We start from the raw sequence: 25,320 nt of genomic DNA on the forward strand, positions 1-25,320 counted from the left end.
CATAAGCTCATCAATCAGGGAACAGGTCTTCAATCATTGAGATTTGGACTCAGATGCAGGACTAAAATCTTTACATCACTGGGCGTATGTGTAGATAGACTAAAAAAAGCAAGGTCCAGCTCCAAACCTAAAGTGACTGGGTTTATGTTTTGGTTGAGCTCTAAACCTAAAGTGACTGGCTCTAAAGAGGAGCTCAAGCATGGGGAGCCAGACTGCAGTTACCTAAAAGAGAATACAAGGTGATTAGAGAATAGAGTTTTCTAAGACTTGAAGCAATGCTTCTTAAATTTCCTTTGTGTTAGCTTTGGTTCTAGAGCCTAGTGTGGGACTGAGCCTATAATTGGGAGTTCAAATGGTATTAGTAGTGAGGGAGGGAAGAATAAGACAGCAGGAAACCAGGTGTGTTCTAATCTGTATACTCACTTTGTGATTATATCATTTAAGGCTGGATTGCCTACTTGATTACTATTAGTATTTTCTCCATTTTATTTTTCTTGTCTTAAACTTACCAGATACCAATTTGATACCCTCCGTATGTAAGAATAGTCTACTGTGCACTAAGACAGATAGAAAGGTGAAAAAATCACACAGTTCATCATATTTTACTATTTTGCTATTCGCACCTAGCCTGGTTAATTTTATTTTGTGATTTTTTCACTCCTTCCCTTGATCTATTTGAGCATTGTTCAGAAATTTTACAAAACCATGTTTACTGAATCTGATAAAATTTCTTAGTTTTCACATGCTAAGTTGTTTCAGTTGTGTTCTACTCTTAGCAACTGTATTGACTGTAGCCCACCAAGCTCCTCTGTCCGTGGGATTTTCCAGGCAAGAATACTGGAGTAGGTTGACGTGCCCTCCTCCAGGGGATCTTCCCAACCCAGGAATCAAACTCACATCTCTTATGTCTCCTGCATTGGCAGGCGGGTTCTTTACCAATACTGCCACCTGGGAAGCCCAAGTGTTAGTCGCTCAGTCGTGTCTGATTCTTTGCAACCCAATAAACTGTAGCCCACCAGGCTCCTCTGTCCCTGGAATTATCCAGGCAAGAATACTAGAGTGAGTAACCATTCCCTTCTCCATGGGATCTTCCCAACCAAGGGATCGAACCCGGGTTTGCTTTGCAGACTGATTCTTTACCATCTGAGCCACTAGGAAAACCCGCAGTTTTCACATAAGCACTGACTAAAACTGACTCTCGTCGACTTTCTGTCTTACTCTCCACCAATCCTTGGTAATTGTGAAATGTTTTTTATTCCTAAGCCCCATGCTTTATCCTTTGTTTTAGCAAAAAAAAAAAAATATAATAATTTTCTGGGTTTGTAGCCACTGACATCAGCTCCTCTCCTCTTTATCCATTCTTTCTTCTCGCTTATCTCAGAGAAAGAAGTAACTTTCCCATGGGACCTTCTCTACAAATATCAATGCTAGTTTTTAAATCTTTTTTTCTCTACTGTTTCTTTCCCTGTCACTACAATTATTTTTAGGCCTTCTCTATCCGAAAGCTTTCCTTCAACCTGTCATCCTCCCCAAATTACAGTTTGTCCTTCTTTTTATTACCAAACTTTATAACCTAAAATTACTGCCTATAGTTTTTTAGTATTCATTCATTCAAAAAATATTTATTAACTGTCTACTACATGTTAAATACTATTCTAGGCATTGGGGATGTAGTAGTGACCAAAGTAGACAAAACTGTCTACCCCTACAGAGTTTATATTCTACTGGAGAGACAGACAATAAAAAGATAAATGTTATGGTATATTAAAAAGGTCAGCAAATTTTTTGTACAGAACCAGATGGTAAATATTTCAGGTTTTCTAGGCCATAGTCTTTCTTGCAAGTACTCAACTTTGCAGTTGTACCATGAAAACAGCTGTAGACCAAATGTAAACAAACTGACACAACTTTGTGCTAACAAAACTTTATATTTAAGAACATTAAAATTTGAATTTCATAGAACTTTTTGTGTCATAAAATATTCTTTCGATTTTTTCAACCTTTCAAAAAAGTAAAACTTAGCTTGATAGATGGTAAACTGGATGTAGCCCAAAGGCCATAGATTGCTGATCCCTGTTATATTAGACAGTGATAAGTGCTAGAGAAAACTAAGTAGGAAAGGGTAGTATTAAATGTTTTAGAGGAGGAATGAAGGGCTGTTAATTTTACAGAAGGACTCAGTGAAAAGGTAGTTTTTCAGTAGAAACCTGAGGAAATGAGGGATCTAGCTATGAATATCTTAAACAAGAGCATTCCAGACAGAGGGAGTAGCAAGTGCAAAGGCTGTGGGGGGTGTGGGAGTTGGAACATGTGGATGGTGTTTGACGAATAGCAGAGAGACTAGTGTGTCTGGAGCTAAGGGAATATTAGGGAAAGTAGGAGATATGATCAAGGAAGTAGCAGGGAAACAGATCTGTAAGAAAGACGTTGGATTTTATTGTAAAGATTTATGTCATTAACTCTTGAGATGGAGAACCAGTGAGGGAGTTTGAGGCAGAGGAGTGACAAGATCTTACTCGCATTTTAATAAAATCACTCATTCACTGTGTTGAACAGACTGAGCTGAGTGTAAGAGTAGAAGCAGGAGGAAAAGGTAGGATGCTACTGAAATAATCTAGGCAAGAGATTATGGTGGCATGAACCAGTATGGAGGAAGTGTGGATGGGGAGAAGTGGTCAGATTCTAGATACAATATGAAAGTGAAGGTGAGAGAATTCTCTGACACACCACATACAGGATAGTAGAAAGTGAAAGTGAAGTCGCTCAGTCGTGTCCGACTCTTTGCAGCCCCATGGACTGTAGCCTACAACACTTCTCCGTCCATGGGATTTTCCAGGCAAGAGTACTGGAGTGGGTTACCATTTCCTTCTCCAGGGGATCTTCCCAACCCAGGGATCGAACCCAGGTCTCCCACATTGAAGGCAGACACTTTATCATCTGAGCCACCAGGATAGTAGAGGGAAAGACAAGAATGACTCTTAAAGTTTTTGGCCTCATCATCTACTCCCCTCTTCATGATTTTTGTGTCCATGATTCTATAAATTACTCTTCTGAATATCACTAGTGACCTTTTAAAAAACTTTTTTACCATACCATGTGGCATGTGGGATCTTGGTTCCCTGATCAGGGATCAAACCTGCATCCCCTGCATTGGAAGCACAGTCTTAACCACTGGACTGCCAGGGAAGTCCCACTAATGACCTTTTAATGATAAAGTCTAATGATTTTTTCTCAGTCCTTCTTGTTTTCTGGTCTTTCTAGCACAAAAGAATATAATACTGTCAACTACTTTTTCCCTTCTAGAAACTTTCTCTTTGGCTTCTATAACATACCTTTTTTCACTGAAGTATAATTGATTTACAGTGTTGTTAGTTTCTGGTTTACAGCAAAGTGATTCAGATATATGTATATATATACATATGTATTTTCATATTCTTTTCCATTGTTTATTATAAGATACTGAATATAGTTCCCTGTACTATATGGTAGGGCCTTGTTTTTTTATTTGTTTTATGTATAGTAGTTTGTGTTTGCTAATCCCAGATTCCTATTCTATCCTTCCTCTACCCTCTTTCCTCTTTGGTAACCATAAGTTTGTTTTCTCTGTGTGACATACTCTCTTAATCCTGTGCTCTGACTCTTCGTTTTCTATTTATGTTACCAGCAGTCTCTTTTCCCAGATGTTGGATGAGGGCAGGTACTATGTTTACCTCATTGTCCATTTTATCCTTAACACCGCATGAACATGCTGGGTACATAAGTTTTCAGTAAACATTTTAAAATTTATTTTCTTGGTGTTTGATAAGTTTTCAGTAAACATTTGTTGAATTTATTCTTTTATTTCAGTTGTACACTATCCCCTCAGTAATCCCTTATCTGCTTTCTTAGCTTCAGCTCTCCATTCCCAAATCTGTGTCACTAACCCTGATCTTTCTCACAGCCCACTTCCACCTTTCCTACCGTCCTTGGATATATACATCTATCTAAGACTGAAGTCTCAGGTTCATGGATTCTTTCTTCTCCCTCTATATTTAGTCATGTTCCACATCTGGTCACTTTTACCTCTGCGTTATTTTTGCCAACTGTCTCCTCTTCCATCTTTCCCTCACTATCCTAGTCCAAGCCTTCATTACCTCTAAGACAATTGGAATAATCTTATAAATGATTATTATATCTCGCTGAAAATTTTCACTGGCTCACTATAAATAAAGACCAAATTCCTTAGAGTTAAGGGCCTCTGTAATCTTTAAATAAAATAATCCTGTTTTATTTCCTGTACACATGTACTGTGTTTGTCCCCAACTGAAGTACTTGCTGCTTCCTAACCATACTACATGTTTTTCTGCCTCTGTAACTTTTCCCATGCTTCTGTATTGCAAATTACCTCTTCTGTGTATCCCTACCTTTCGAAATAACTTTTTCAAAGCCTGGGTTACAATGACAGTCTTAGCTTCCTAAGGAAATTTCTGAGTCTTGGTCTTCCTCTAAGATTTTGTTACACATCTGTTTTTACCTAGGTACTAAGGCTTCCCTGGTGGCTCAGAGGTTAAAGCGTCTGCCTGCAATGCAGGAGACCTGGGTTTGATCCCTGGGCTGGGAAGATTCCCCTGGAGAAGGAAATGGCAACCCACTCCAGTATTCTTGCCTGGAGAATCCCATGGACGGAGGAACCTGGCGGGCTACAGTCCATGGGGTCACAAAGAGTCGGACACGACTGAGCAACTTCACTTTCACTTATGTTATACCTTCTACTCTAGTTATTTGTATAGCTGTCTTTGTGTTTGTGCTCAGTCATGTCTGACTGTTTGCAACTCCATGGACTGTAGCCTGCCAGACTCCTCTGTCCATGGAATTTCCCAGGCAAGAATACTGGAGTGGGTTGCCATCTCTTCCTCCAGGAAATATTCCTGACCCAGGGATCAAACCCATGTCTCCTGCATTATAGACAGATTCTTTACCCTGAAGCACAGGGAAGCCCTATACCTATTTTAGCTCTCTATTAAATTGATACCTCCTCTAAGATAAGGCCATGTCTTTATTTTGTCTGATATCTAGCATAGAGCCTATTGCATAGTAAACACTCATTATATTTTTTTTTAAAAAAGTCACAGAGACTCCATAAATGCTTGCCAGTTTCCCTGATATAGGAATTCTAATTGTTCATGCTATTTCTGTCCTCTTACTGTGGATAATTGGAAATTAAAAGTAACCAAATATATGAATGTCTTTGATTATCAGAAGTTAATGAGGTTATGTTATTTAAAAAGTCACCCCATTATTCCTTTCCCTAGCTCAGTTCCTTTCTTTTAAGATGAAACATTGAATCATAGATCATAAATCAATTTGAATGGGTTAAAGAGGTTGGAGAGTCTATCTTCTGAACTCTTAGTAGGTTATGTTACAGATTCATCAATTCATGCATTTGGTGACATCACTCTGAGATAAGAATGCTAAATTTAGGTAGTTTCTTTAGTTTATTTTCTATCTTGTAGAAATGTAAATTTTAATCACCATTATCTAGTCAGTATCTCCAGTACATTTTGTGAGGCAATATTAAACTCTGTAGTTTCATAGACATCAAATCTGTCTTTGGGAAATTTGTAGCCCCTTAAGCCCAATACCCTAATCTTATGATTTTTCAAAGATGTTAAAGTGTTTGGCTTGTGAAAGTCATAGATTTGAATGGACAGACTTTATATGGGAGAAATGACCTTGGGTTACAAGTATAGGAGTAATTTATTACAACTTGATATAATGGAATTTACTGCAAATCATAATAAAACTTTAATATTTGTTAAGAGAAGGATAATGGATTCTTTTGGTGATAGTTTATAAGTTAATAGTCATACGCAATTCAGTACTCTTTTAACTCAGTACAAAAATTCCATCCTCAGCTTGTATCTGCAGTTTAGATACATGAATGACATTGTATCACTATAGATTGATAAAACTAAAGCATAATCTCAAAGCACAGTATGGTCATAAGACTTACAACAGCCCCAAGATGAAACTATTTATAGAAAATTTATAAGACCTAAAGTGCAACTAACCATGTCTCATGTGCTGGTTTTATATTGGTTCTGTTTGCTATATGAAATACCAAAAATCATGCCTTTCCATTATAGGAGTGAAAATGAGCTTGTGATCAACAGAAGTAAACGAGTAACATTCACTAGATGGCACTGTGGCCTCTGTTTGTACAATAATAACTTATCAGTGATTTTGAAGCAATTTTTGACTCTTTGGCAGGTATAGCTTTCCCCACAAACGTTTCTGTTTGAATGTAAAAGAAAGTTAGCACTTAAGTAACCCTGAGGTAAAGATTAATATTTACTCATTCTTGGTACAGCCATAATGTAAAAACACTATAATTTTGGTTTTAAGTCAACAGATATTTATTGAAATCTAATCTATGCCTGGTGGGCTTCCCAGGTGGCACAGTGGTAAAGAATTTACCTGCCAATGAAGGAGATGCAAGAGACCCAAGTTCAGTCCCAGAATTCAGAAGATCCCCTGGAGTAGGCAATGGCAACCCACTCAAGTATTCATGCCTGGATAATCCCATGAACAAGGAACCTGGTGGGCTACAGTACATAGGGTCACGAAGAGTCAGACACTACTGAGTGACTGACTGAGCACACACACACACACACACACACACACACACACAATCTATATTGCCTCATACAAAGAATGTTCAAGTACTGCACAGTTGCACTCATTTCACATGCTAGCAAGGTTATATTCAACATCCTTCAAGCTAGGTTTCAACAGTATGGGAATGGAGATCTTCCAGATGTACAAACTGGATTTAGAAAAGGCAGAGGAATCAGAGATCAAATTGCCAATATCCGTTGGATCATGGAAAAAGCAAGGGAATTCCAGAGAAACATGGACTTCTCCTTCATTGACTACACTAAAGCCTTTGACTGTGTGGATCACAACAAACTGGAAAATTCTTAAAGAGATGAGAATACCAGACTACCTTACCTGCCTCTGGAGAAACCCATATGCAGATCAAGAAGCAACTGTTAGAACTGGACATGGAACAACATACTCATTCAAAATTGGGAGTGGAGTATGTCAAGGCTGTGTATTGTCACCCTGTTTATTTAACTTATATGCAGAGTACATCATGTGAAATGCTAGACTGGATGAAGCTCAAGCTGGGATCAAGATTGCTGGGAGAAATGTAATAATCTCAGATATGCTGATTACACCACTCTAATGGCAGAAAGTGAAGAGGAACTTAAGAGCCTCTTGATGAGGTAGAGGAGAGTGAAAAAGCAGTCTGAAAACTCAGTGTTCAAAAAACTAGGGTCACAGCATTCGGTCCCATCACCTCATGGCAAATAGTTGGGTAAACAGTGACAGAATTTATTTTCTTGGGCTACAGAATCACTGCAGATGGTGAATGCAGTCATGAAAATAAAAGATGCTTGCTCCTTGGAAGAAAAGCTATGACAAACTTAGACAGCATATTAAAAAGCAGAGACATCACTTGGCTGATAAAGGTCCGTATAGTCAAAGCTATGGTTTTTCCAGTAGTCATATACAGACAAAGAGTTGGACCATAGAGAAGGCTGAATGCCAGAGAACTTACGCTTTTGAATTGTAGTACTGGAGAAGACTCTTGAGAGTCCCTTGGATAGCAAGAACAAACTGGTCAATCCTAAAGGAAATCAGCCCTGAGTATTCATTGGAAGGACTGATGCTGAAGCTGAAGCTCCAATCCTTTGGCCACCTGATGCGAAGAGCCGACTTATTGGAAAAGACCCTGATGCTGGGAAAGATTGAGGGCAAGATGAGAAGGGGGCAACAGAGGATGAGATGGTTGAATGGCATCACCGATGCAATAGACATGAGTTTTGAGCAAGTTCTGGGAAATGGTGAAGTACAGGGAAGCCTGGCATGCTGCAGTCCATTGGGTCGCAAATAGTCAGACATGATTGAGTGAGTGAACAACAGCAACTATAGGATAAATTGAAGACATGATCCTTTCTATAGATAAACTTAAAATGTTATTGTATTGAGAATGAAAATGAGATTTATACACATGAAATAATTAGAAAGTAAAAAGTATGCAATTGAATATCAAATTGTGATACATACCATATGGATTTAAATTAATAATATGTAAATGAAGATCTTTTGATTATTGATTGAATGTACATATGACCTAAAGCTGAAAAGAGTAACTAATGCATTAGATGACAGGGTCTGATCTGAAGGCATCTCAGTAGGTGAAATGATGAGCCCATTCTAACAAGATGAAGACAAACAGGGAACAACAATACATCCTGTACTTGGATCCTTAAAACTAACTGTGTAAGAACAGAATAAATGAAATGTGACTTAGCAGCACATGTGAAACATTTGGGGTTCAGTTCCATCACTCAGTTGTGTCTGACTCCTTGTGACCCCATGAGCCACAGCACACCAGGCCTCCCTGTCCATCACCAACTCCCAGAGTCCACCCAAACCCATGTCCATTGAGTCAGTGATGCCATCCAACTATCTTATCCTCTGTCGTCCCCTTCTCCTCCTGCCCTCAATCTTTCCCAGCATCAGGGTCTTTTCAAATGAGTCAGCTTTTCGCATCAGGTCTAAGTATTGGAGTTTCAGCTTCAACATCAGTCCTTCCAATGAACACCCAGGACTGATCTCCTTTAGGATGGACTGGTTGGATCTCCTTGCAGTCCAAGGGACTCTCAAGAGTCTTCTCCAGCACCACAGTTCAAAAGCATTAATTCTTTCGTGCTCAGCTTTCTTTAAGGTCCAACTCTCACATCCATACACGACTACTGGAAAAACCATAGCTTTGACTAGACAGACATTTGTTGGTAAAGCAATGTCTCTGCTTTTTAATATTCTATCTTGGTTGGTCATAACACTTTTTCCAAGGAGCAAACGTCTTTTACTTTCATGGCTGCAGTCACCATCTGCAGTGATTTTGGAGCCCCCCAAAATAAAGTCTGTCACTTTTTCTACTGTTTCCCCATCTATTTGCCATGAACTGATGGGACCAGATGCTATGATCTTAGTTTTCTGAATACTGAGTTTTAAGCCAACTTTTTCACTCTCCTCTTTCACTTTCATCAAGAGGCTCTTTAGTTCTTTGCTTTCTGCCATAAGGGTGGTGTCATCTGCATATCTGAGGTCATTGATATTTCTCCCAGCAATCTTGCTTCCAGCTTGTGCTTCCTCCAGCCCAGCGTTTCTCATGATGTACTCTGCATAAGTTAAACAAGGAGGGTGACAATATCTAGCCTTGACGTACTCTTTTCCCTATTTGGAGCCAGTCTGTTGTTCCATGTCCAGTTCTAACTGTTGCTTCCTGACCTGCATACAGATTTCTCAGGAAGCAGGTAATGTGGTCTGGTATTCCCATCTCTAAGAATTTTCCAGAGTTTGTTTTGGTCCACACAGTCAAAGGCTTTCGCATAGTCAACAAAGCAGAAGTAGATGTTTTTCTGTAATTCTCTTGCTTTTTTGATGATCCAGTGGATGTTGGCAATTTGATCAATGGTTCTTCTGCCTTTTCTAAAACCAGCTTGAACATCTGGAAGTTCACGGTTCACATACTGTTGAAGCCTAGCTTGGAGAATTTTGAGCATTACTTTACTAACGTGTGAGATGAGCGCAATTGTGCAGTAGTTTGAGCATTGTTTGGCATTGCCTTTCTTTGGGATTGGAATGAAAACGGACCTTTTCCAGTCCTGTGGCCACTGCTGAGTTTTCCAAATTTGCTGGCATATTTAGTGTGGCACTTTACAGCATCACCTTTTAGAATTTGAAGTAGCTTAACTGGAATTCCATCACCTCCACTAGCTTTGTTCACAGTGATGCTTCCTAAGGCCCACTTGATTTTGCATCTAGGTGGGCCTAGATGAGTGTCTGGCTCTAGGTGGGTGATCACAACATCATGATTATCTGGGTTGTGAAGATCTTTTTTGTACAGTTCTTCTGTGTATTCTTGCCACCTCTTCTTAATATCTTCTGCTTCTGTTAGGTTCCTACCATTTCTGTCCTTTATTGAGCCCATCTTTGCATGAAATGTTCCCTTGGTATCTCTGATTTTCTTGAAGAGATCTCTAGTCTTTCCCATTCTATTGTTTTCCTCTGTTTCTTTGCATTGATCGCTGAGGAAGGCTTTCTTATCTCTCCTTGCTATTCTTTGGAACTCTGCCTTCAAATGGGTATGTCTTTCCTTTTCTCCTTTGCTTTTCGCTTCGCTTCTTTTCACAGCTATTTGTAAGGCCTCCTCAGACAGCCATTTTGCTTTTTTGCATTTCTTTTTCTTGGGGATGGTTTGCTCCTTGTCTCTTGTACAATGTCGTGAACCTCCATCCATAGTTTATTAGGCACTCTGTCTATCAGATCTAGTCTGTTGAATCTATTTCTTGCTTCTGCTGTAAAATTTTTAGGGATTTGATTTAGGTCATACCTGAATGGTCTAGTGGTTTTCCCTACTTTCTTCAATTTAAGTCTGAATTTGCAAATAAGGAGTTCATGATCCGAGCCACAGTCAGTTCCCAGTCTTGTTTTTGCTGACTGTATAGAGCTTCTCCATCTTTGGCTGCAAAATATATAATCAGTATATAAGGTTTCTATCTTAAATGGATTCTGATGTCCAGTGAGGTATATCTGCTGGCAGAAGACCTTCCCATAGTCACTGTATTTGGAGTGTTACTCCCCTGTGTGTGTTCTCTGGTATGTGATCATCTGTGATTTCTGGGAGAAAGTTATCCCGTACTCAGCAGATTTGGAAGGTTTCTCCCTAGTATGGATTCTCTGATGTACAACTGTTGGAGACTTCTCACAGAAGGCCTTACCACATTCATTAGATTCATATGGCTGTATAATCATAAGGGATTTGATTTAGGTCATACCTGAATGGTCTAGTGATTTTCCCTACTTTCTTCAATTTACACCTGAATTTGCCAATAAGGAATTCATGGTCTGTGCCACAGTCAGCTCCCTGTTTGATAGTAATGAAAGATAAATTCATAGCTTGATATCTTTTGGCCTCCCATATAATATGATTTGGGGCTGTAGATACATGAGAGAGTCTGTTCATATGATACCTTAGGGATTGGTTCTCCCTACCCTGTTTTGTTTCATTCTTCTCAGAACCGAGGTAACTTTTTTTGCAGTCTCCTGAGAATGTGGATAAAATTGAGTTTACTTCTGATTTACCCTTAGCCTAAAAGTATGGTCCCTTGAGTTTTGATGTCTATTTTCCTGAGCTAGTTTTGCTAAATGAAAGTCAACATTTGCCTAGGTTTACAAATGCCCACCAGAAAAAGAAAGTGGCTGGACTTCTCTCATGGTCCAGTGGTTAAGACTCCATTTTTCCAATGCAGGGGTGCGGGTGTGATCCCTGGTTGGCGAACTAAGATCCCACATGCTGCACAGCATGGCGAATAGATGAATAAACAAATTTTTAAATGGCTTTAAATCTCCATTTACTTCTTTGGGACCTCACTTTTCCTTAGATATTTCTTGGTAATTGCGTTACTAGTCAGTTGCTTTTGGAATTAAAAAAAAAAATGTTATCCAACGTTTTTGCTTGTTTTAAGTAGGTTTGACATATAAAATGTGTTTTGTTGGTTTGACATATATGATGTGCCCTGTTTTCAGAAGCAGAATTCTTGATTTCTATTGCATTGTGATAGAACAGTTCTTTAAAGATTTTTCTTATGTTCATGTCTTTTCATTATGAGTGTCCCTAAGCCATTGTGACTATATTGATAGCATTAGTAAAATACGGTAAGGTCTTTCTTATATGCTTTATGAAAGTACACTAATATTCCTTTTCTTTTTTTTCAGGCTAAAGAGGCGGTTATCAAAGCTGCACAACGTGATCCTAGAAATATTTTCACTCAGTTTTATATATTCAAGATTTCAATCGTGGAGGGCAACTCCGGCAGAGGTATAAACGTTAGTTATAAGTTACATTTGTCTATTAACACAAAGAATAATCATCTTTGACCATAAAAGGAAAAAGTAGTCTTTAAGACAATGGAGTTGGATATATATATATATGCTAGCTTCCCTATGTAAAAATGATACAACCATGCAACAAGAAACTATGGAAGGTTGCATAAAAAGAAAAGCAAAAGGTCTACCTACTGAAGGAATAGGAACTAGGCAGATATCGGACAAGAATTGGAGGGAAGTCTTGTCACTGTAGACTTTTTTATATTTTGTCATTTGAACCAACCTATTAAAAATTAACCTTAAAAAGCTGGGGGCAGGGAGAAATTATAATTCAGTCAGTTAAGAATTTGTCTTTAGAGAATGGATGTCTCCAGGATGCCTTTTAGTTGTTTTCACTTAGCCTGGGAGGTTATCAGTGAGATATTTGGCCCTGAAAATGGAATTTCTCTCCACAAAGTTGACAATGTTAAAATTGCTTAACACGAACCTTATCCCATTAGTGCTTTGTCCTTTCTATTAAGTTTAGCATAGTTTCCTTACTAGTTGTCTGCACACATGGGTATCTTGACTTGGTTATAGGTTTCGCTATGCTGTGATATTATTCCTGCTCAACTCTAGATGACTGAGCAAATCCTGGAGCAATGTGAACTCCAGACTGGTTGCCCTTTGTTAAAGGTACAAGGAGAGAAATTGAGAAACTTGAGTTAATGGGTTCAAACAGAATTTATATTAATCCAGTTAAGCAACTGTTTATGAATACTACTGTATGTGCAGTGGACTTCATTATTCACTCTAAGAAAAAGATATTTTTTCTTTGAAAAAGAAGTGTTCTAGGGTAGTAAAGTATACCTGTATATTAATTAAGGAATAACAAATTGAAATCAGCTCTTTATCAAGGTTAATATTGCTGTCAATGTCTATTATTAAGGTTTTTACTAGAGACTTCTGGGCATTTATTTTTCTTGATATATTATGCTGAAGTATAGAAGAACTTGAAACTTTTGTCAACAGAAATAGCAACAAAATAACCCCACAGAACCAGATTTCCTATTAAACTTTTTCTTTTAACATTCTATTACAATTATTTTACCTTTTAAGCATAACATAAGCTGTCTTTTTATTTCTTCTCCATTTATCTGTGATCATTTTTAGTCATTTTTACTGAAGATATGTACAATAAAATTTATTATAGCCTAGTGTATGATTTTATGAGATTTATTTATATTAGTAATTCTGTTAATTTTGACAATTGCATATACTCATGTAACTAGCACCATAATCATGATATAGAACAAAAAATTAACTCATGCCCCTTTGTTGTGTCTCCTTCCCACTACTTCTAGCCCTGATTCCTACTAACCTCATTTCTCTCTTATAATTTTACCTTTTCTAGAATGTCATATAAATGAATTCATATAGTATGAAGCTTTTTTCTTTCACTTAGTATAATGCATTTGAAACTCATTCATACTGTTGTGTGTGCCTTTGAAACTCATTCATACTGATAGAGTTTGTTCTTTTTTATTGCTAAGTAGTATTTCATAAGTATGAATGAATTGTATACATTATGCACTTGCAGTTTATACATTTACCAGTTGAAGGATATTCAAATGGTTTCCATTGTGGGTGATTATGAATAAAGGTGTGATAAACATCTGTTTACAGATTTTGTGCAATGACAAGATTTCACGTCTCTAGGGTAAATATCGAGGGATATGTTTGCTGGGTCATATGATGAGTATATGTTTGTTAGAAACTGCCAAGCTCTTTTCTAAAATGGCTGTACAGTTTTATGGTCTAACTAGCTATGTATTAAAGTTCCAGTTGATCTGCATCTTTACAAGCACTTGAAATTGTCCACTGGAAAAATTATTTAGTCATTCTAATTAGCAGGTCGAGATATCATGATAAGGTTATAATTAGTATTTACATAATATCTAATATTTGACATACATCCATCTTGTTTGGTGGAGTGTTTGTACAAATCTTTTGCCCAGTTTTAGATAAGGAGCTTTTATATTCTTATTGAATTTTGAAAGTTCTTTATATATTTTAAATACAAGTTATTTATCAGACATGTGTTTTATAAATTTTTTCTTTTTATTTTCTTAGTGAATTTCATGACAAGTTTGAAGTCTAATTTATATTCTTTCTTCTTTTATGGATCTTTTTGGTATTGTAACTAAGAAATCTTTACTTAATGATCACAAAAAGTTTTCCCTGTTTTCTTCAAGAAATTTTGTGGTTTTAGGTTTAAAGTTTACAGTTAGTTCTGTGATCCATTTTGCATTTTTTTGACTTAAAGTATGGATTGAACTTCCTTTATTGGCACATGGCTACCTAATCATTCCAGTTTCATTTATTTATAAGTTCTGTCCTTTCCCAACTGAATTTCCTTTACACCTTTAATTAAAATCCGCTGTCATATGTGTATGGGTCCCTTTCTGGACTCTTCATTGTGTTCCGCCGATCTATTTGTCTTTACACCATTCCCACAGTGTCTTGATTAATGTAACTATATAGTAAATTTGAAATCAGGTGGTATTGGTCCTCCAACTTTATTTTTCTCATTCAAATTGTTTGGGTTAAGTCTTTGTACATCTCTGTGAATTTTAGAATCAGTTGTTCCAAATTCTACAAAAGTAAACATTGATTGAGATTCCATTGAATGTATATATACATCAGTATGGAGAGAATCAACATCTTCCAATCTGTGAAATGGAGTTATATACCTCCATTTGTTTAGCTCTTTAATTTCTCTCAGAGATCTTTTCTATCTTTTATCATATCAGTCTTATTCATCTTTTATCAGATTTATCCTTAAGTATACTGTATATTTTATGCTATTTCAAATGGCATTTTGAGAAAAACTTGGAGTTTCTGATTGTTCATTGCTAGTATGTAGAAATACAAATGATTTTTGTATATTGATCTTATATCCTAAAGACTTTTAAATTCACTTATTGCTTCCAGTAGCTTCCTTGTAGATGTAATGTTATCTACTAATAAAGACAATTTTACTACTTTCTGTCCAATCTGGGTGCAGTTTTTCATGCGTTATTATACTTGTTAGAATGTCTAGCACAGTGTTGAGTAAAATTGGTAAAGAGCAGACATCCTTGACTTTTTCCTGATTTTAGAGGGAAACCATCCAAATTTCAATCATTAAGTATGATGTTAGCTATAGGTTTTTCATAGATACTTTTTATCAGCTTGAGGAAGTTCCCTTCTGTTTTCAGTTTCCTAGATGTTTTTAATCAGAAATGGATGTTGAATTTGGTCATGATTTTTTTTACATCTATTGAAATTATCAAATTAGAAAAATTTTATTGGAGTATACTTTAATAGTAATTAAAGTATTAATACAATATTGTATTAGTTTCAGGTGTACAACCAAGATAGTCTGTTACACATATACATATGTTGACTCTTTTTTAGATTCTTTACCAATCAATATAGGCCATTTCAGAGTATTGAGTAGAGTTCCCTGTTCTATACAGTAGGTCCCTGTTAGTTATTGCTTTTATATACAGTAGTGTGTATATGTCAGTACCAATATTTTGTCTCTCCTTCCCCTTACACCCTAGTAGTTTCTTGTTTCTTTTCTACATCTGTGACTCTATTATTGTTTTGCAGATAAGTTCATCTGTACCCTTTTAAAATTTTTTGTACCCTTTTTTTAGATTCCACATATAGGTGTTATCATGATATTTGTCTTTCTCTGTATGACTTTCTTCACACAGTATGACAATCCCTAGGTCTATCCATGTTGCTGCAGGTGGCATTATTTCACTCTTTTTAGTGGCTGAGTAATATTCCATCATATATTTAAACCACATCTTCTTTATCCATTACTCTGTAGATGGGCGTTTAGGTCACTTCCATGTCCTGGGTATTGTAAATAATGGTGCAGTGAATGGTCATGTATCTTTTTGAGTTACGGTTTTCTCTGGAGAGATGCCCAGGAGTAGGATTGCTGGATTGTATTGTAGCTCTGTTTTTAATTTTTTAAGGAACCTCCATACTGTTCTCCATAGTGTCTATACCAGTTTACATTCCCACCAACACTGTAGAAGGATTCCCTTTTCTCCACATCCTCTCCAGCATTTATTGTTTATAAATTTTTTGATGATGGCCATTCTAACTGGTATGAGGTACTATCTTATTGTAGTTTTTATATGTATTTCTTTAATAATTAGTGATGTTGAGCATCTTTTCATATGCTTTTTGGCCATCTGTATGTCTTCTTTGAAGAAATATCTGTTTAGATCTTCAGTCTACTCTTAGATTGGGTTGTCTTTTGACGTTGAGTTTCATGAGCTGTTTGTGTATTTTTGGAAAGATTAATCCATACTGGCACAAAAACAAATACAGATCAATGGAACAGGATAGAAATTCCAGAAATAAACCCACACACCTAATCTGTTGCAAAGGAGGCAAGAATATACAATGGAGAAAAGACAGTCTCTTAAATAAGTGATGCTGAGAAAACTGGGCAGCTCCATATAAAAGAATGAAATTAGAACACTCCCTAACACCATCCACAAAACTAAACTCAAAATGGATTAAAGACCTAAATGTATGAGGCCAGATACTATAAAACTCTTAGAGGAAAATGTAAGCATAACACTCGGTGACATAAATCGCAGCAAGATCTTTTTCCATCTACATCCTTGAGAAATGAAAATAAAAGCAAAAATTAACAAATGGGACTGAATCTAACGTAAAAGCTTTTGCACAGCAAAGAAAACCATAGCCAAAATGAAAAGTCAACCCTCAGAATGGAAGAAAACATTTGCAAACGAAATGATTAGTTTTTTGAAGTTTGTTAGTATGGTCAGTTACATTGATTTTCTAACTGTTGAACCAATGCTGCCTTCCTGGAATAAGCTCCACTTGGTCTTGATGTGTTCTTTTTTAAATATAATGTTAGATTTGATTTGCTAATAGTTTAAGAATATTTATGCCTGTGTCCATGAGTGATACTGGTCTCTGGTTTTCTTTTCGTGTTAGGGTAATGCTTATTGCATAGAATGAATTGGAAAATACACTTCCTTTTTACATCTTCTAGTAGAGTTTTTGTTGCTCAGTTGGTGTTATTTTTTTGTTAAATGTTTGGTAGAGTTCACCAGTGAAGTCATCTGGGGCTGGAATTTTCTTTGTGAGAAAGCTTTTAATTATAAACTCAGTTTCTTTAATAGATAATAGAATTCTTCAGGTTATCTACTATTTCCTGAGCTTTGGTAGTTTATGTCTTTCAAGAAATTTGTGTTTCATCTAAGTTGTTGAAATTATTGGCCTAAAATCATTCATTATGTCATTCATATTATCCTTTTAACATCTGTAAATTCTAAAGTGATGTCAGATTTCTCATTCTTGATATCTGTAATTAGCATCTTCTCTCTCTTCCTCCCTGTCAGTGGCTGTAAGTTGATCAGTTTTATTGACCTCAAAGAACTAGCTTTTGGTTTCATTAATTTTTCTCTATTTTTTCTGTTTTCTGTTTCATTTATTAATTTTCTGATCTTTATCACTTCCGTTCTACTTACTTTGAGTTTCATTGGCTCTTTCTTTTCCAGTTTCCAAAGGTTGAAAGGTGAGGTTATTGATTTAGATCTTTATTCTGGTCTAATATAAACAGTTAATGCTGTAAATTACCTTCTAAGTGCTGCCTTAGTGACAATGCACAAGTTTTTATATATTGTGTTTTCATTTTAATTCAGTCATATTTTTCAGTGTGACTTGACTCTAGTGTAAACCCATGGATTATTTAGTAGTATGCTATTATTTTACAAACATTTGTAGATTTCCAGAGAATTTTTTTCAGAGAACTTTTTTATTAATTTAATTTAATTCTGTTTCAGTCTATGATCTTAAGTTTGTATGATGCCTTTTAAATATACTGAGGCTTGTTGTATGGACTAGAGTATTGTCTTTCTTTGTAAATGTTCCCTGTATACCTGAGTGGAATGTGTATTTTGCTGATGTAAGGTCAAGTGTTCTGTAAATGTCAATCAGGTCAGATAGACTAATAATGTTAAATATCCTTGCTGATTCTTTGTCTACCTGTCTGTCAGTTATTTGAGAGCCTTCATTGAAAAGTTTGACTGTAATTATGGATTTGTTCATTTCTCCTGGCAGTTCTATCAGTTTTTCCTTCTGGTATTAGATGCATAATTTATTCAGGATTGTTAGGTCATCATAATAAATTGATTCCTTTATCATCATGAAATAACCTCTGGCACTAACTCTTTGCTCTGAAATCTGTTTGTCCATTATTTTTTAAATTAGTTTTTATTGGAGTATAGTTGTTTTAAAGTATTGTGTTAGTTTCTACTGTACTGCAAAGTGAATCAGCTATACATATACAGATATCTCCTCCTTTTTGTATTTCCTTCCCATTTAGGTCACCATAGAGCACTGAGTAGGGTTCCCTGAGCTATACAATAGGGTCTCATTGCTTATCTATTGTATACATAGTATCAACAGTGTATATATGTCAATCCCCAAGTTAGATCATCAAAAAAGCAAAGGAGTTACAGAAAAACATCTACTTCTGCTTTATTGACCATGTCAAAGCCTTTGACTGTGTGGACCACAACAAACTCTGGAAAATTCTTAAAGAGATGGGAATACCAGACCACATTACCTGCCTCCTGAGAAATCTGTATGCAGGTCAGGAAGCAACAGTTAGAACTGGACATGGAACAACAGACTCGCTCCAAATAGGAAAAGGAGTACGTCAAGGCTGAATATTGTCACCCTGCTTGTTTAACTTCTATGCAGAGTACATCATGAGAAACGCTGGGTTAGAGGAAGCACAAGCTGGACTCAAGATTGCCAGGAGAAATATCAATGACCTCAGATATGCAGATGACACCACCCTTATGGCAGAAAGCAAAGAAGAACTAAAAAGCCTCTTGATGAAAGTGAAAGAGGAGAGTGAAAAAGTTGGCTTAAAACTCAGCATTCAGAAAACTAAGATCATGCCATCTGGTCCCATCAGTTCATGGCAAATAGATGGGGAAACAGTGGAAACAGTGACAGACCTTATTTTTAGGGGCTCGAAAATCACTGCAGATGGTGACTGCAGCCATAAAAGTAACAATATTAAAAAGCAGAGACATTACTTTGCCAACAAAGGTCCAACTAGTGCTGCACTCAATATGCCAGCAAATTTGGAAAACTCAGCAGTGGCCACAGGACTGGAAAAGGTCAATTTTCATTCCAATCCCGAAGAAAGGCAATGCCAAAGAATGCTCAAACTACCGCACAATTGCACTCATCTCACATGCTAGTAAAATAATGCTCAACATTCTCCAAGCCAGGCTTCAGCAATACGTGAACCGTGAACTTCTGATGTTCAAGCTGGTTTTAGAAAAGGCAGAGGAACGAGAGATCAAATTGCTAACATCCACTGGATCATCAGAAAAGCAAGAGAGTTCCAGAAAAACATCTATTTCTGCTTTATTGACTATGCCAAAGCCTTTGACTGTGTGGATCATGATCAACTGTGGAAAATTCTGAGAGAGATGGGAATACCAGACCACCTGACCTGTCTGTTAAGAAATCTGTACGCAGGTCAGGAAGCAACAGTTATAACTGGACATGGAACAACAGACTGGTTCCAAATAGGGAAAGGAGTACGTCAAGGCTGGATATTGTCACCCTGCTTATTTAACTTCTATGCAGAGTACATCATGAGAAACGCTGGACTGGAAGAAGCACAAGCTGGAATCAAGATTGCCGGGAGAAATATCAATCACCTCAGATATGCAGATGACACCACCCTTATGGCAGAAAGTGAAGAGGAACTAAAAAGCTTCTTGTGAAAGTGAAAGAGGAGAGTGAAAAAGTTGGCTTAAAGCTCAACATTTAGAAAACGAAGATCATGGCATCCGATCCCATCACTTCATGGGAAAGAGATGGGGAAACAGTGGAAACAGTGTCAGACTTAATTTTTTGGGATTCCAAAATCACTGCAGATGGTGACTGCAGCCATGAAATTAAAAGACACTTACTCCTTGGAAGAAAAGTTATGACCAACCTAGATAGCATCTTCAAAAGCAGAGACATTACTTTGCCGACTAAGGTCCATCTAGTCAAGGCTATGGTTTTTCCAGTGGTCATGTATGGTTGTGAGAGTTGGACTGTGAAGAAAGCTGAGTGCCGAAGAATTGATGCTTCTGAACTGTGGTGTTGGAGAAGACTCTTGAGAGTCCCTTGGACTCCAAGGAGATCCAACCAGTCCATTCTGAAGATGAGCCCTGGGATTTCTTTGGAAGGAATGATGCTGGAGCTGAAACTCCAGTACTTTGGCTACCTCATGCGAAGAGTTGACTCATTGGAAAAGACTGTGATGCTGGGAGGGATTGGGGGCAGGAGGAGAAGGGGACGACAGAGGATGAGATGGTTAGATGGCATCACCAACTCAATGGACATGAGTTTGAGTAAACTCCGGGAGTTGGTGATGGACAGGAAGGCCTGACGTGCTGCAATTCATGGGATCGCAAGGAGTTGGACACGACTGAATGACTGAACTGAACTGAACTGGGTCAAGGCTATGGTTTTCCAGTAGTCGTGTATGGATATGAGAGTTGGACCTTAAAGAAAGCTGAGTGCCGAGGAATTGATGTTTTTGAACTGTGGTGTTGGAGAAGACTCTTGAGAGTCCCTTGGACTGCAAGGAGACCCAACCAGTCCATCCTAAAGGAAATCAGTCCTGAATATTCATTGGAAGGACTGATGATGAAGCTGAAACTCCAGTACTTTGACCACCTGATGCAAAGAACTGACTCATTTGAAAAGACCCTGATGCTGAGAAAGAGTGAAAGCGGGAGAAGGGGACAACAGAGGATGAGATGGTTGGATGGCATCACCAACTCAATGGACATGAGTTTGAGTAAACTCCGGGAGTTGGTGATGGACAGGAAGGCCTGGAGTGCTGTAGGCCATGGGGTCGCAAAGAGTGAGGCACGACTGAGTGACTGAACTAAACTGAACTGAACTGTCAGTCCTGTTTTGCATATAAGATCATCTATATAATTTTTCTGGATTCCAGATATATTCAGTAATATACAATTGTTTTTCCCTTTCTGAATTACTTCACTAGTATGACAGTCTCTAGGTCCATCCACATCTCTACAAATGACCCAATTTCATTCTTTTTTATGGCTAATATTCGATAGTCTGTATATACCAAATCTCTTTATCCATTCCTCTGCTGATGGACATTTAGGTTGCTTCCATGTCCTGACATTTGTAAATTGTGCTGCAGTGAATATTGGGGTGCATGTATCTTTTTGAATTATGGTTTTCTCTGGGTATGTGCCCAGTAGTGGAATTGCTGGGTCATATGGTAGTTTTTAGTTTTTTAAGGAACCTCCATACTGTTATCCATAGTGGCTGTATCAATTTGCATTCCTACCAGTAATACAAGAGGATTCCCCTTTCTCAAGAGGCAGGTCAGGTGGTCTGGTATTCCCATCTCTCTCAGAATTTTCCACAGTTTATTGTGATCCACACAGTCAAAGGCTTTGCTGTAGTCAATAAAGCAGAAATAGATATTTTTCTGGAATTCTCTTGCTTTTTTGATGATCCAGCGGATGTTGGCAATTTGATCTCTGGTTCCTCTGCCTTTTCTAAATCCAGCTTGAACATCTGGAAGTTCATGGTTCACATATTGTGGTAGCCTGACTTGGAGAATTTTGAGCATTACTTTTCTAGTGTGTGAGATGACTGCAGTTATGTTCTTTTAAGTTTAATTAAGTCCTATTTGTTCATTTTTGTTTTCCTTTAATTCTAGGAAGTCTTTCAAACAAGACCCTACTGTGATTTATGTCGATGAGTGTTCTGCTTATATTTTCCTCTAAGAGGTTTATAGTGTCTAGTCTTACATTTAGGTCTTTAATCCATTTTGAGTTTATTTTTGTGCATGGTAGGAAGTGTTATATTTCATTCTTTTACATGTAGCTGTCAAGTTTTCCCAGTACCACTTATTGAAGAGGCTGTCTTTTCTCCACTGTATAGTCTTGCTTCCTTTATCACAGATTAGGTGACCATAAGTGCATGGATTTATCTCTGGACTTTCTATCTTGTTCTATTGCTGTACATTTCTGTTTTGTGCCAGTATAAAACAAAGCTATTTGATGACTGTAGCTTTGTAACGTAAGCTGACGTCAGGGAATCTGATCTCTCCAGCTTCACTTTTCATTCTCAAGATTGCATTGGCTATTCAGGGTCTTTTCTGTTTCCATACAAATTGTAAAATTTTCTTTCCTAGTCCTGTGGAAAATGTTGTAATTTGATAGCGATTGCATTGAATCTGTAGATTGCTTCGGGTAGTATAGTCATTTTCACAATATTGATTCTTCTGATCAAAGAACATGATATATCTCTTTTATCTGTTTGTATCATCTTTGATTTCTTTCAGCAGTATCTTACAGTTTTCTGTGTACAGGCCTTTTGCTTCCTTAGGTAGATTGATTCTTAGGTTATTTTATTCTTTTTGTTGCAGTGGTAAATGAGATTGTTTCCTTAATTTCTCTTTCTGATCTTTCATTGTTAGTGTTTAAGAATGCAAGAGATTTCTCTGTGTTAATTTTGTATCATGCAACTTTACTAAATTCATTGATTTGCTGTAGTAGTTTTCTGGTGGTATATTTAGGGTTTTCTATGTATAGTATCAGGTCATCTGCAAACAGTGAATGTTTTACTTCTGTTCCAATTTGTACTTCTTTTATTTCCTTGTTCTCTGATTGCTGTATTTAGGACTTCTGTGATTATGTTGAATAATAGTGGTGAGATTGTACACCGTTGTCTTGTTCCTGATCTTAGAGGAAATCCTTTCAGTTTTTCACTATTGAGAATAATGTTAGCTGTGGGTTTGTTGTATATGCCCTTTATTATGTTGTGGTAGGTTCCCTCTATGCCCACTTATCATAAATTGGTATTGAATTTTGATGAAAGCTTTTTCTTTATCTATTGTGGTGATCGTATGGTTTTTATTCTTCAGTTTGTTAATATGGTGTATCACATTGATTGATTTGCATATATTGAAGAATCCTTACCTCCCAGGGATAAATCCCACTTGATCATGGTGTATGATCCTTTTAGTGTATTGTCACATTTGGTTTGCTAATACTTTGTTGAGAATTTTTGAATTTATGTTTACCTGTTTTGTGTGATATTAATATAACCACTCCAGCTTTCTTTTGATAACCTCTACCAGAGTGTATATTATCCTATCATTTTCTTTTAACCAGTTTTGGCTTTATTTTTAAAGTATGTTTTTTGTTAGTTGCTTATCGCTAAAAGTCACTTTCTTTAATTCAGTCTGTCTCTGTCTTTTCAATGGATCATCTAGACCATTTATATTTTAACATGATTGTTGATATGGCTAGGTTTAAATTTAGCATTTTGTTCTTCTGTTTGCCTTTTCTGGTCTTTGTTGCCATTTTTCTTTTTTCTGCTTTCTTTTAGGTTGTGTGTTTTATCATTTTGTTTATCTCATTCGTTGGCTTATTAGCTATAACTTTTTCTTTTGTTATTTTAGTTGTTACTTAAGGTCTATAGTACATATATTTAACTTACCATGGTCTACCTTTAAGGCATATAATGAAATGTAATATAATTTTTTTTTACTGTATTCTGTATTATATGTACCAAATTATATTTATCCCATTGATTATTGATTAAATTTAGGATATTTACTCTTATAAAAATTGCTGTGTGAATATATTTGTATGTTTTTATTCACTTTTGCAGGTATATCCATGGAATAAATTCAAAGAGGTGAACTGCTCAGTTGGGCATTTTTCTGACTTTCAAGTCCTCCTTAACAGTTTAGCTATTTAGGTGACTTGAAAATTAATAAGATATTAGTGCTCTTAAAATGAATTCCAAAGTCATTGTGGTATAATAACCGTAGATAGCTATCATCTTTGATAAGACTATCTCATCTTTAATTCTCTCCTTATTTTTCAGCTTTGGAGGCAATTATCACTTTAGAGTATTTATTAACGACTGACGAGCAACATGAGAATAATGCATCTACAAAGAGAAGTTCAGGTGTCATGCTTTTCAGTTTGGCTGCCCAGTTTGCTTTAGAGGTAATTCTTATGTACCCATTTATGAGATTTTTACCTCTTTTCTGTTTTCAGAGACTATTATGATGGAATCATCATCAGTTAGGCACAGGAGAGGCTTTTCTTTACCATCTATTTTGCCTCATTATTTTCGCAGCAAATTTGGTTGTAGAATTGCTTTATTTCTTTTCATTTTTTTTATGATTTAAAGTAAGTAAAACAAAGTTAAGTTAGATATTTGTTCTTAAAACAATAGAAAAATACACATAGCAAAACATTAACTTTTAATAGAAACTTGAGATTTAAAATGCTATACTATGCAAAAAAATAGTTATTTATTTGGAGATGTATCTATCTCATTGGTTTGCAAAAAAAAAGAGTTTGAACCTTAATGGACCTTTCTAGTTGATAACCAAAAAACAACTTTAGTTTGGAAGCAATAATAACTTTTACCTCCTTTTTTTATTGGCAAAATTCTGCTCTTAGTAATATATAGGATTAGCAAAAGCATTGTAGCAACTGTCAAGCTCTTGGACTGGGTTTGAGTTCTGGCTCTGCCACTGAAATATTTAACTTCTTTGAATCTTATTTTCATCATTTTGCAATAAAGATAGTGCGTACTTCCAGGATTATTGTGAAGATTAACCGAGAAGATGGCTGAAAATGTGATTTCTAATCAAAGAAGCTTGATCTAATAGTTTTTTGTTGTTATTAACAATATACAATCTGGCCACAGGTGTCTCTTCTACTTTATCTCATATTACTCCCCTGTATCATCATCATAGTGATATAAGCCACTATTACCTTAGGCACAGGGTCTAGAATAGTGGACGCTTAAGACTTCTATAACTCCAAGCACATTCAGTGTTTCTCAAACAGACCAATCACATTCCTTTTTCCGTGTCTTATTTACACCATTCTATCTTTTAAGAAATGTTCTTATTTAAATGTTACCTTTTTCAAAGTCCAACTTAAGATTTTCTTCCACTGTACAGACATCCCAAATCAATCTAGTTCTCAGTGCTCTCCTCCTACTCTGAATTGCAGTCATTTTTAATGTGTATACTACTTATTTGGTCTATATTTTATATACTGCGTTATATTGCTAATGCATGGATTGTCTGTCCAACTTGACTTATAAGATCCTTGAGTGCTGAGGTCCTTTAATGGACCAGAACCTGGTGGTCCGGAGTCGACGATAAGAAAGTAAAAGAGAGAGAGAGGCTGATATTCCCTGGTTTACGCAGAAAACCAATGAAGTCCTTGACACAGGGCTTGCGTTGCTCACGAA

At 36.6% G+C, this 25,320-nt stretch overlaps 1 protein-coding gene across 1 annotated transcript in view; it reads left to right on the top strand.

Moving 5' to 3' along the window:
* The window catches only part of TEX11 (testis expressed 11), a 247,086-nt gene that overhangs the window by 145,278 nt on the left and 76,488 nt on the right, over positions 1-25,320 (top strand). The window contains exons 17-18 of the mRNA XM_052662695.1: positions 11,833-11,935; positions 23,929-24,053. Coding sequence (XP_052518655.1) covers positions 11,833-11,935; positions 23,929-24,053 — 228 coding nt within the window. The remainder of the gene's footprint in view (positions 1-11,832; positions 11,936-23,928; positions 24,054-25,320) is intronic.

The sequence above is a fragment of the Budorcas taxicolor genome, chromosome X, assembly GCF_023091745.1.
Source record: "Budorcas taxicolor isolate Tak-1 chromosome X, Takin1.1, whole genome shotgun sequence".
In the NCBI taxonomy this organism is placed as follows: Eukaryota; Metazoa; Chordata; class Mammalia; order Artiodactyla; family Bovidae; genus Budorcas; species Budorcas taxicolor.